We start from the raw sequence: 12,911 nt of genomic DNA on the forward strand, positions 1-12,911 counted from the left end.
TGCTGGTGTTGTAGGCAGTTCTTTAAGACTGTTGTTGAGTATCAACATGTATTTGGTAGAGGGAGTTTCTTTTACCCAAGCAAATTACAAATCCAGTCACACACACACACACATACACACACACACACACACACACACACAAACTATAAGAAAATGTATCCATTTTTATTATAGAGAGAATATAACAAACATTTTAAAAAATCATAGGCAGCAATAGAAATCACATTTGATTTGTGGTCTTTCATATTCAGTCTTTGAAGATGGTGATAGATTCTTCCTTAACTTTTTTTTTTTTTTTTTTTTTTTTTTTTTTTTTTTTTGCCAGTTTAGGTTGTAAACTTTTCCTTTTCTTTCCATGGATTCTGTTTGGAGAAACTTTTGCGGCCTCAAGAAAAACTTTTAAAAGCCTACCCGAGGTGAAACAGGAAGTACAATCTTTCTCCATTTGGTTATTCTCTCAAAAAAAGGTCAGTTCTGTCTCACTACTCAGACACTAGATGAAAAGACAGGACATCCATGGATTTTGGAGACTCATCTACCAAAGGAGGATATGAAGATGAACTTGGATTGTGAATTTTTTAAGAGTTATAAAATAGTTTGTAGTGTGTTGGGGAGAGAATAGGAATTAGCCTCTTGTCAAAGAAAAGCATTGGTGAATTTGGTGCTGGCCATATGGAAAATTGTAAAGTAGGCAGTTTGTTTCCATAGGACTTCCCTGCCCCCTTCACCACATACCTCTTCTTTCTGTTCCCTTTCCCCTCCTCCATAGTACTTCCTCCTTCCTTCTTAACAGACCCCAAGGTTCCCTACTTCCCTTTATCAAACCCTATTTTGCTCTTAAGAAGGGACATGGAAAAGTCATTCCAATTACAGATAAGATTTAATATTCCCAGGAATATTTGCTTTTGTTTTGATGAGGGGGAAGAGGTCCCTCCCTATAATTTGTTTTGTATAAGTCTTCCCTGCTCAGAAAACTCTCCCTATCAGTACAGATCAACAAGTCTTTGCAATTTATAATTTAGCAGAGTATCTGGAGCATTAAGACATTAATTCACATAGTTAGTATTTGTCAGAGGCAGAAATTGAATTCAAGTTCTGGAATCTGAGGCCCTAAAAGACCAAATCTTAAACCAAAGAATGAATCCCTAGTAATGGGGATTAAGCATCTTTGAAAATGAGAAGAGAATGCAGAGAGGTTGTCTCTAGCCAACTATCTCAAGTGGCTGTCTCTTTGGAATTTTGCTATCAAAATCTAAAGCTAAAATAATTCACAGGGTTTCATGTAAAGTAATTCACTGAGATATTTTTAGGAATGAATGATGGAGTATTAAACAAAGCATCTCTCTGATTCTTCTTTAATCTATATATTAATGGCTATTTTATTTATGTATTTAGAAATAAACAATTCTTCTTCTAACATGACAAATAGTGACTATATATCTGGGCAGATCATTTGATCCTAGGCACATTTTATAAACTATAAACTGAAAAATCAGGTGGCGATTTGCTCTGATAGGTGATTTAAAAAAACAACAATAGCTTTTTACTTTTCAAAATGCATACATAGATAATTTTCAACATTCACCCTTACAAAACCTTGTGTTCCAAATTTTTTCTCCCTTCCTTTCCCTATCCTCTTCCAGATTGCAAGGAATCCAATATATGTTAAACAAGTACAATTCCTTTATACATTTTCCCACAATTAACATGCTGCATAAGAAAATACAAACCAAAATGGGAAAAAAAATGAGAAAGAAAACAAAAAGCAAGCAAACAATAACAAAAAAGTGAAAATGCTATGTTGTGATCCACACTCAGTCCCTACAGTCCTCTGTCTGGATACAGATGGCTCTCTCCATCACAAAACCTTTGGAACTGGCCTGAATCACCTCTCTGTTGAAAAGAGCCATGTTCATCAGAATTGGTAATTATATATCTTGTAGCCATGTACAATGATGTCCTGATTATACTCACTTTACTCAGCATCAGTTTATGTAATTCTCTCCAGGCCTTTCTGAAATCATCCTGCTAATTGTTTTTATAAAACAAAAACATTTCATAACATTCATATACCATAACTTATTCTCCAATTGATGGGCATCCACTCAGTTTTCAGTTCCTTGCCAATATAAAAAGAGCTACTACAAACATTTTTTGCATATGTGTGTCCTTTCCCCTTTTTTATGATCTCTTTGGAATACAGAATCAGTAGAGATACCACTGGGTTAAAGGGTATGCACAGTTTGATAGCCCTTTGGGCAGAGTTCCAAATTGCTCTCCAGAATGGTTGGATCAGTTTACAACTCCACCAACAATGTATTAGTATCCCAGTTTTATCACATCCCCTCCAGCATTTATCATTATCTTTTCCTGTCATTTTAGTCAATCTGAGAGGTATGAAGTGATACCTCCAAGATGTTTTAATTTGGATTTTTCTAATCAATAGTGATTTAGACTTTTTTTTTCACATGACTAGAAATGGCTTTAATTTCTTTATCTGAAAATTATCTATTCATATTCTTTGACGTTTTATCAGTTGGAGAATGGTTTTTATTCATATAAATTTGAGTCAATTTTCTATATATTTTAGTGAGGCTTTTATTAGAACCCCTGGATGTAATATTCCCCCCCCCCCACTGGGAGTTTTCTAGACCCATAAAATCACTGGTTTAGTCTCCTCCCTCCTCCATAAATCATGGGTTTTAAGATTCCAGGTGAGCCTTTAACTGATAGATCATTGCAGCCAGAAAATGCACTTCTTTGAAGTCATTTTCAAAATTATAATGACAAACCACTCCAATATCTTTGCCAAGAAAACCCCAAACAGGGTCAGGAAGAGTGGCACATATCTGAAATGACTAAACAACAATACTTCAGATAGTTTAAAAGATTAATCACTATTAGTACACCACCAGTTATATTTACCTGCAAGTTTGCCTAATTATAGAATATTTCTAAAATAACAAAAAAGATTCTTGGGTGGGGATGCCATGAAGAAAGCCCATTGTAAACTTTAAAACATTGTAGAACAGAAGGATTTTCCTATAATTGAAAATCATAGGAAGTAAAATTTGCATTCCACAATTATTTAAGATGTTCAAAGTAACTTAAGAGTCTTGAGTTGTCCAGAAGAACATAAAATAGATTTGGAGCTAGAAGGGAACTCTAAGGTGTAACAACTGAGGTTCAGAGAAGTAAAATATCTTATTCAAGGTCATACAGGTCAGAGGTAGGATTTGAATCCAAATCTCCTAACTAAAAATCCAATATAAATTGTTCAACTCTTATAATTTCTGATGCTTTTGTAATCTTGATTTTTAAAATAATGGCTGCGCTAATGTTATACCTGGAATAGAATATGTTTTAGTTGTGCCCACTCTGATAGAACTCATTGAATTTCCTGATTTGGACTAACTTGTTGATATAATCCAATGCTATGACTTTTCTTTTTTGAATTATATTATTGTAAATTTGAAGTTTTAGTAAATGCCATAATTGGAGGAGGGGGTTTCTTTTTATCCTGTGCTATTTCAGTACTTATCAGGAGCCACAGAAGTTTTTAATGAATATGAACTACAGATGGGTAGGCATAGAGAGGTCTAGGTTCTGCAATATTGGTTCTGTAACATACTACTTCTGAGACTTTGGATAATATGGCTTATGTTTCTTCATCTGTCAAATGAAAGAGTCTACCTGATCCCTAAATTCAATTCGCATCACGGTCAGCTCCAATAAAGTGTATCTAGTTTGCCACTTTTCCAGACAATATAACTCCACTACATACCTACATTGCAACCTGCCAACAGAAGTAACTGTTTACTATGGAAATGTTAGCATAATGTAAGAAAGAAGAACATAGAGTCTAGGAAAATCAAACAAGGAAAGGACAAAAACAAAAGAAAACTTTATTTTTTTAATTGTCCCATTCTCATTAATGGTTCACTTAAGTTTTCAGTTATAGAAATAGGTTGAAAAGTTATCTTTTTCCAGAATACTTTTATTCTTTGGAAATTTTCTTCAAAGGCTTAAGAACAATGGAACAAATTCATTGCTCTAAAATCTGTTTTTATCATTACATAGAATATTGAAATTTTAATAGTCTTTTTGGTTACTTTTTTGAATTGTTTTCATAAATTTTAGGATGCAACAAATGTCCTATTATATTGTATTTATGTATAAAAATTTTGATAAACATAGTAGTAACAAAAAAAAATTAGGCCTCAATCAGCACAATAAAAACTTCTTTTAACCATGAAAGATTAAGTTAAGTGCACTGGTGTCAGATAAATTATAAGCAAATGGACTAATAAATATCATCTGTAGAAGAGAAAAACTGGCCAATTAGAGTTATTAGTTCTGCCATCACAGGATGTAAGTAAATTTTATTTTATTATAACAAAGAGAAATTAGTATTAGGTTTTTTTTTCCACTTCTCAAATGAACTTTAGAATCTCATTACTAACATCTCTGTTTAGATTTAATTAGAAACAGTATCTTTAAGGCATATCTATTTTGTTTTGGCTACGTGGCTTCATGCATGCAACTCATGGTTTATGGAAACTGAAAACTATTCTGATGACCTTAAATCCTCATTGGGTGGTAGGATTTTTTTTTCCCTAAACACAAAGTAGAGCTTGACTATATTTTCATTTTCTTTCATTCAACAACAAAGACTACAACAAAGTGAACATCACCCTGTATGCCACTTAGCTCTCTGTGTCACAAGGAAGAGATTGACTCAAAACTTTGCCTTTAATTGTAAAAATTCAAAGAAATGAACAAATCTTCTTTAAATTATGAAATGTTTCAGTAGATGCCAAAAATCGGGTCCTTTTTTTGTTCTTTTTCTCTTTATGTTGTGAAATTGTGAGAGAGAATGCAGATATGATACTAGGACTTTTTTTTTCTTCCATCTGTCTTTTATCGAGAATACCATTTGTCTGAAGAGAGAAAGACGAAGGTTATTTGTTTCAACTTTTTTTGATGATTGAATGTGCTAAATAATTTGATTTTCTGTCATCCGTGGTTCTTTTTCTAAAGCAGTGTACCATGGGGTTTATTTTTAAGTAATGCTTTTCTTGCCTCAGAGAAAGCTAGGTGCTTCATATACCCCCACACAAAGGGAATTTCAGATTACAAAGGTGATTGCTGTACACATTACTAAAACTACTCTTTTCTGCTGATCTAGTGGAAAATAACAAAGAGAAATTTGAATGTGGAGTCTAATTTCATGGAAAGAACACAGTCTTGGTTTTTGCCTTCTACTATAGCCCTGGGAATTTCAGATTAGTTTAATTGAACATAAGTAACAGGGAAGAGAACATTACAAAAATTCAAGAGCTTTCTGAGGAGAATCCCAGGAGTTTTCCATTTAGAAAGCCCATGGGATCAGAGTTAGAGGACTTTAAAAACCAGCTTGATCAGACCTCTTCCTTAAGGAAATTAATAGCCGAGGAAGCTACAAATTGTAGCTGTACAAAACTTGTACAAAATTACACAGGTAGAAAGAAAGTTGTCGAAGATGGGGATTGAACATTCGTCCACTGATAGAAAAGTCAGGGCTCGTTTCACTGTACCCCAAGACTAGGCACCCAACACCACACCAGTCATTCAGAAAAAGTGATGGACGTGGGAGAAAAGTTAACAAGGAAACACCCATGGGGGCAGTCTCTGTTGGGCCAGATAAGACTGAGCAGGTCTGGTCTGTTCTACCTACGAGGAGGCTGCGGATTCACGAGACATTTCCTCATGCAAGAGGATATATGGGCTTCTTCAATTTGGAGTAGAGCAAGTATTCTAAGTGGTTGGAAACGTTGCCCTACCTCTGGGCGAGGCAGGAAAACACCCTCAGAAGCACCACCACCCCAACAAAAGAGCACAAGGTGCTGCTCTAAGACACACCCAACCTCTTTCTCTCTTCCAAAAGGAGGGGTCTGATTGGCTGATTTTCCAGTCTGTTTGAGTAAGTGAGAGGCCAGGAAGGGCGGCGCACCAAGCGTACTGGAGGGAAGAGCAGCGGCCCGAAGCTAGCGGAGGCTGCTAGAGGAGCGGGGAGGAGATCCCCAAGGTGGCCGCCGCTGTCCCCTTGCGGCGGGCGGCCCCCGCAGGGATGGGAGGCAGAGAGGCGGCGGTGATAGGAGGCTGCTCCCCGAGTTGGCTCTAAGAAGGCGCTCGCCCGTCCTCCAGTAGCCTGGGATGGCAGCCCGAAAGAACCACCACTCGGCCCGGGAGAAGTACCAGCTTCCTCCTGCAGCAGGTGACGTTCTCTTCGGACTTTGCAAAATCTCCTGTTCGTTCCGTGCCTCTTCCCCGGGGAGTTGGGATGGGGGGCCGGGTTTGAGGGTGTAAGGAAAGGAGAAAGAGATGCTTGGGATCTCTGGCTTCCCCCTCTCCTTCCAGGAATTGACTTTCCGTAGGAGGCTGGGAGCGAATTTTCATTTATTTATTTATTCATTTGGTGGGGTGAGGGAGGCTGATGGTAGCCTGGATACGCGAGGATGGGATTCTGCTGCTGCTCCCGGTTCCGGGGTCTCTGCATCTCTGCTGCTGAAGCGTTTGCTAACTAGTTGCGCCCCCCTCCTCCCCCTCGTCCCAAGTCAGCCTAGCTTCTTTGTGGATTGTGGAAAGTTGTCTCCGGAGAGGCAGCGGCCGTGGGTGGGAGGGAAGGAGACTGAAGTGACAGCAGTAGTGGCTGTGAGAGACAGCAGAGTCCGATAGTTGCAGCGGCAGTGCCTAAATCCTCAGTTTCTTAGGCTTTATCTTTGACAGAGTATTATCGCAGCGCTTGGTACCTAATAGACACTCAGTAAATACTTATTGACTGACTGTCCTGAGGGTAGAGGGAATAGGGAGAGTGCACGTCAAACTTGCTCTGAAATCCTGAGAAGTTTGCTGGCAGAATCCTTAGATCCTTCTGCTACCTACCTTTTTGGTAGCAGTGGCAGAGCAGGACCTTGAAAGAGAAATAGAAAAAAGAAATGCTATCAGTAGCCAAGAGACAGCAATATCGATGGAGCCTCTAAAACATTCTCAGGAGCCAATGAGTAGGTTGACTAATAATGAGAAAGCCTAAGAAAGTATTTACTTAACAAAACTCTTGGATGTTCATACTATTTGAACTGTTTCGGGCTTAGGTTGTGATGGGTGAGTTACCACTTCTCCAATCCTAGAGAAGTTACTTTCCCAACAAAAAGAGAATTTGTTTTTATTGGGAAGATGACTGTTCTTTGTACTAGAGGTACTGTAATAATCAGAGGCATATATATATATATATATATATATATATATATATATATATATATATATATATATATATATATATATATATATATATAAAACACTGATCTTAGAGAAAGTAGATCTTAGAAATCTTAGAGATCTAAGATACTTAATAGCCGTCCAGACCTTAAATCAATCTTGATTCTTCCTGGGGCTTAGCTTCCTCATTTAAAGTGGGTTGGATTAGATGGCTTTTGAGGTCCGGTAAATCTATGATAATGAGCTGGCAGCCTGGAGGAGGAAGGAGGAAGGTGCCTTCAACACTCTACAGACTATTGGAAAATTAGTTAAAGGAAAATGGTTTTAGAACTCTTCTGTTTGCTCTGTTTTGTGGCTGTTCCTAAAATCCACCCCTTCCCCACGCCCAGGCACAAAATCTCCTCCCTTGAAGGAATAAAAAAAAATCTGCAGTATAACAAGACTGACTTTTATTTAAAACCACACCCCTGAATCAAAGTTTCCCTACAGAGAATAAAGCTATACACATTTGAAAACAGAATCACAGAATTGGGTGGGATCTCAAAGGCTGTTTAATCTAGCCATCGGAATCCCCTCCATTACATCAAAGCAAATGGTTATTGATCATCTACTTTTTTGCTTGAAGACCTTTATTTAGTGAAAAAGGGAAACCCCTATCTCCCAAGACAATCAGTTCTACTTTTGGATAGTTCTAGTTGTTAGGTAGTCTTTTTTTTTTTTTTTTTTTTTTTTTTTAATGTGGAGTTTCAGTCTGGGTTCAGCGTCCATCTTTTGTTCTGAATTCTGTTCTCTGGGACTAAGAAAGTTATGTCAATTACTGCATTCCCTTCTCCTCTGCCTTCTCCAATTCATTTCAATCCATCAGGTGTTTATTGACCACTTTCTCTTCTGTAGGCTAAATAGACATAGTTTCTGGCTCTCATAATATGGCCTTTTACTAACCTGTTCATATTCATAATCTGAACAATTTTGTTGTTTGTGTGTGTGTGCACACGTGTGTGTATGCGGGGGTGCACATGTCCCCATAGTATTCTAGCATCTTACCAAGGCAGAGTACAGCAGGATTCTGCCTTTGGGGCAGTTAGGTAGTGCAGTGGATAGAGCACCAACCCAGAAGTCAGGAGGACCTGAGTTTAAATCTGGTCTCAGCCACTTAATACATCCTAGTTGTATGATCCTGGGCAAGTCACTTAATTCCAATTTCCTCAAGGGGAGAAAAAGCTATATCTATAAAACACTATATCTCTCAATTCATCCTAAGACTGCACTACATTTTGGGGCTGCCATGACTTACTTTTGAATGTTATTAAATTTGTGGTTTTCTAAAAATTTCAATTCTCTTTCTCGGAACTGTTGTCTAGCTCTTGAGTATAGGACCTAATAGGTAAGTTTTTCACCTATCTTTTCTACTACAGTGCTGTGATTCTAGGTACAAAAAGAATGAGATTGCTGGAGGGAGTGAGAGGGGAAGTAAGGAGGCAAATAAGGAAGAAAGAGGGGAAGGAAAGAAAAAGGGAAGGAGGAAGTGAAACAAGCATTTTTTAAGTATTTACTATGAACCAGGCACTGTGCCTGGAGAGAGAGAGGAAGATAGAGACTGGAATCTTATTTATCTATAGTCTTGTCACAGATAACCAAACCATTAAAGGCATCTTTACTTTAGTTAAATGCTTTATTTACAATCACTTAAAATTTGGCCCACTGTATACTGAAGACTATGGAGCCCTATCAGTGGATAGGGCTATGCTTATTAGCTGCAGTTTAAAATTATTGGTGTTCTTGGTTCATGATATCCTACAGGACGGGGTAGTGAAAACAGCCCTATATTAGCATCTTTCTCAAAGAGCTGTTGTGAGGATCATATGTGATAATACTTATAAAGTGCTCGGTACAATGCTTGATTCATAGTAAGTACTCTAAAAGTGCTTGTTCTATTTTCCTCATGCTTCTAGAAGTCAAAAGACCTGGATTCTAGTTCCTGTTGGGTTGAACTTGATTAACCTTGGTTAATTGGACCTCAGTTTGCTTATCTGAAAAATGAATGGAAAAGATTAGATGATCTCCAAGACCTCTCCCTGTTTTAACATTCTATATTTTTTCATATTTCTTACTTCTTTAAAAAAATTGGGAACAAATTAGGTTTGCCCATCCCTTCTGTACCTTATGGTATTATAGTATTTGCCAAATATTTCCCTGTGGGTGTATTTATTTGAATTTTTTATTATGTACTTCTTTCTTTTCCATCTTATTTTGGCAGAGAAAGGAGAGATGAAAAGAGTATGGATATAGCCAGAGAAAGACATTTTGGAAAGAGGAAAGATTTCTAGTTGGACATAACTACTCCAACAAACAGGGACTTTTTCCTTTCCCTACTTGGTCACAAGAATGCCAGCAAAAGTATTATTTGTTTTTCACATTGTGGTGTTTGAAGTTGAAGTGAAAGAGTGGAAAATTGATTTTAGAAACAGGTTATGGAAAACTTTTCCACACTAGGTCCTAAAACTTTGAGCCCTAAGGACCTGGAAGCATACTTTCTTTGCTTTGCTGGTTGTGTTTGGCATCAAGTATGTTTTAAAATTGGCTGCTAATCTATGGGTGGGAGGAGAAACTTTTACTTATCCTTAAACAGTTTTTTTTTTAATTAGAAAAGAACCAAGGCTCAATTTTTTGATAATGCTAACCCTAGATTATTTTAACAATAAAAATCCTAACTATAAAAGCTCTTTGGATAAGAAAGATTTTTGTGTAGCTGTATTCTCCTTCTTCCCCCTCCCTAAAGAGAATCTTAGAATCAGAAAGAGTCCAAAAAGACTTTAGAACTAAAATCTAATTCCTGTATACAGATGAAGAAACTGAGCAGTGTAGTTAAGTGGCTTTGCTTGAGATCACATTTCTAATTACTTGGTGTATTTTTATGAAATACCATAAATTTATATATTTAAAGATATCCAGAGTATATAGTGGAAATTGGGTGATGTTAAAGTATGTTTTTAAGTGAAAAGTCTTTAATTACATAACTGCAGAAGTGGGTGACTATAGAATATAGAATAACAACTATAGGTTGTTAAAGTATTCTTGATCAATTTTTTTTCCCCTGAGGCAATTGGGGTTAAGTGACTTGCCTAGGGTCACACAGCTAGGAAGTGTTAAGTGTCTGAGACCAAATTTGAACTCAGGTCCTCCTGACTTCAGGGCTGTGCTCTATCCATTGTGCCAACTAACTGCCCCTCTTGATCCTTTCTTAATAACATCTGCTTATTGAAATTTTTTGAGAAATAATAGATTTGTAGCAATCTATTCTTATTGCTCAAAATGGCCTCATTTGTGACTAGCTACAATGAATATTTGAAAAGTAAGTGACTTGGGTTGGGGCATACTCTCTGGAAATCTTTCCTTTTGCCTCAGTCTCCTTGGAGCAAAGAAGAATTGATTCATTAATCTATTATATTAGACAAATTAAGAATCTACTGCATATCAGACGTTGCACTAGGGGGTAGGGCAGCAAAGACAAAATCAGAATTGTTTCTACCTTCAAACAACCTGAGACAACATATGCTAGATGAGTCAATAATAATCTCATAATTAAATAATACTTTAGAGTTTAAAAAGTGATGTATACACATTATCTTATTTGAGTCACACAACAATCCTGCTGCTATTATTCCTTTTTACAAATGAGGAAACCAAAACTCAGAGGTTAAGTAACTTTCTTGGCTTATATAGCTATTAAGTGTGGGAGGTAGGATTTGAATCCATTTCTCTGATTCAGAATCTAGCATTTTAACTTTTTTTATCATATATGCATGTGTGTGTATGTTACATACATACACAAACATAGAGCAAGAGGGAACTTTGAGAAGACAATTTTAATTGGAGGAATCAGAAAGGGATCTATGGAAAATGTGACACTTTAGCTGAGACCTGAAAAAGGCTAGATTCCAAGAGGAAGTGGTGAAAAAGGCAAACATTCCAGGCAAAGGACAACATCAATGCTAAATGTAGAAGTGGGGCATGGAATGTTATGGACAGGGAACAAGTACAGGGTAATGTAAATTAACCAGAATAAAACTAAATAATTAAATTTATTGACTTATACAATAATCAATTTTTACATCTTAGAAAAAATCAATATATAATATGCCCCCCTTTTGTTTCAGTCATTTGTTTTAAGTTATTTGGAATTGAGTTAACAAAATTTTGCCACATTCTTTAATTATTCTTCATGAAACATTTATATATTAAATATTAAACATGCCTTTGATGAAGTTCATTTCCTGAGTCTATCCTTCATTATAGCCTTTAAGTTTTTCATTAAAGTAGACAAGTTCCCCAGGCTATTGAAGCATATTCATTATCTTCTCTAATCTATTTCTTAACCTTTTGTGACATGTGTCATGATACAAGTTCATATTGTAGTATTCTAGCACCATTTGGGAATTTCTGTAAGTATGTTACATACTTTTTTAGATTATATCAATATTTTTATCAAGGGGAAATCAGAAGACTTCCAAGCACAAAAAGCCAGTGGGTGGTTCAGGAGAGAAAATTCTGGGCCTCGAGTTAGAAAGACCTGAGTTCAAATCCAGGTTCAGATTATTTAGTAGCTGTGTGATCCTAGGCAAGTCATTTAACCTTTGTCTGCCTCAGTTTTCTCATATGCAAAATGAAGTTAATAATAGCACATACCTTTCAGGTAAGTGAAGATCACATAAGTGATTTGTAAAGTGCTTAACATAGTACCTGGCACACAGTAGGTGTTTTATAAATGCTTGTTACTTTCTGTTCCTCCCAGATTCTAAAAATTGCTGAAATATTATTTTGGAGTGGTTATTTTACAATCTGATAAAGATGTCCATATCTCTAAGGCTCATCTGAACTTTTGATGATGATTTCAAGATAGCCTGACATAAAAAAAAATGAGTTTCATCAAGAAAAATTACTTTTTTATAATACTTAATACTCAGGTTGTTTTCCCAAGACATTTTTCCCTTCATTGCTTCAGTTAGCAATTTTTCCCCCTTAATCTTTTCAATGTCTTCAAACTTTAATCATAATGGAATTAATAGCAACTTTTCCCTGAAGATTAATTAAACTGTTTTATTGCAATGGTTTTTCAGTTCTTGGTATTTCTATTTGTTTTTCACCTTTTCTTTACACTTTATATCATTGATGCAGTTTTATTGTAGGCACAAATGATCCTTGAGATATTTGATTTCCCTGAATAAATAGACACTACAATATCTTTGTCAATGAAATATGTTTTTTTTAAGAGCCACAAACTTTGCATTTTTTTAAAAAGTAAAAACCACAGAATTTAAAAATGCAGAAAAAGGGAGCACTGAAATATATGTATGCCCCAAAATCTTACATTCAATTAATAGATACTTAATTAGAGGTGGGAAAAATCATCTCAATATAGTTCTATCTAGTAAGGTCAAATGTCATAAGTTGAGCTAACTTCACTAGAAGCTCACACCTATAATCACTGCTGTCACTCACAAAAGAAGCTATACTGGAATTATTGCTTGTCCTAAGTAATTCACACATAAACATATTTATTGTTATAACATTTGGGGATAAGGATAAGGACTCCTCACTGGGCTATTTGCAATGCTCTTTCCTTTAGAAATTAATATGAGATCTTATGAAAACAC

The 12,911-nt window shown here is 36.2% G+C and overlaps 1 protein-coding gene across 1 annotated transcript in view; it reads left to right on the forward strand.

Annotated features, from left to right (window-relative positions):
- The first annotated feature begins 6,001 nt into the window (after nt 1-6,001).
- The window catches only part of OTULINL (OTU deubiquitinase with linear linkage specificity like), a 42,874-nt gene continuing 35,964 nt past the window's right edge, over nt 6,002-12,911 (forward strand). Inside the window, exon 1 of the mRNA XM_051969860.1 lies at nt 6,002-6,256. Within this exon, the coding sequence (XP_051825820.1) occupies nt 6,196-6,256 (61 nt within the window). The 5' untranslated portion in view covers nt 6,002-6,195. The remainder of the gene's footprint in view (nt 6,257-12,911) is intronic.

This window comes from Antechinus flavipes, chromosome 1, assembly GCF_016432865.1.
Source record: "Antechinus flavipes isolate AdamAnt ecotype Samford, QLD, Australia chromosome 1, AdamAnt_v2, whole genome shotgun sequence".
Classification (NCBI taxonomy): domain Eukaryota; kingdom Metazoa; phylum Chordata; class Mammalia; order Dasyuromorphia; family Dasyuridae; genus Antechinus; species Antechinus flavipes.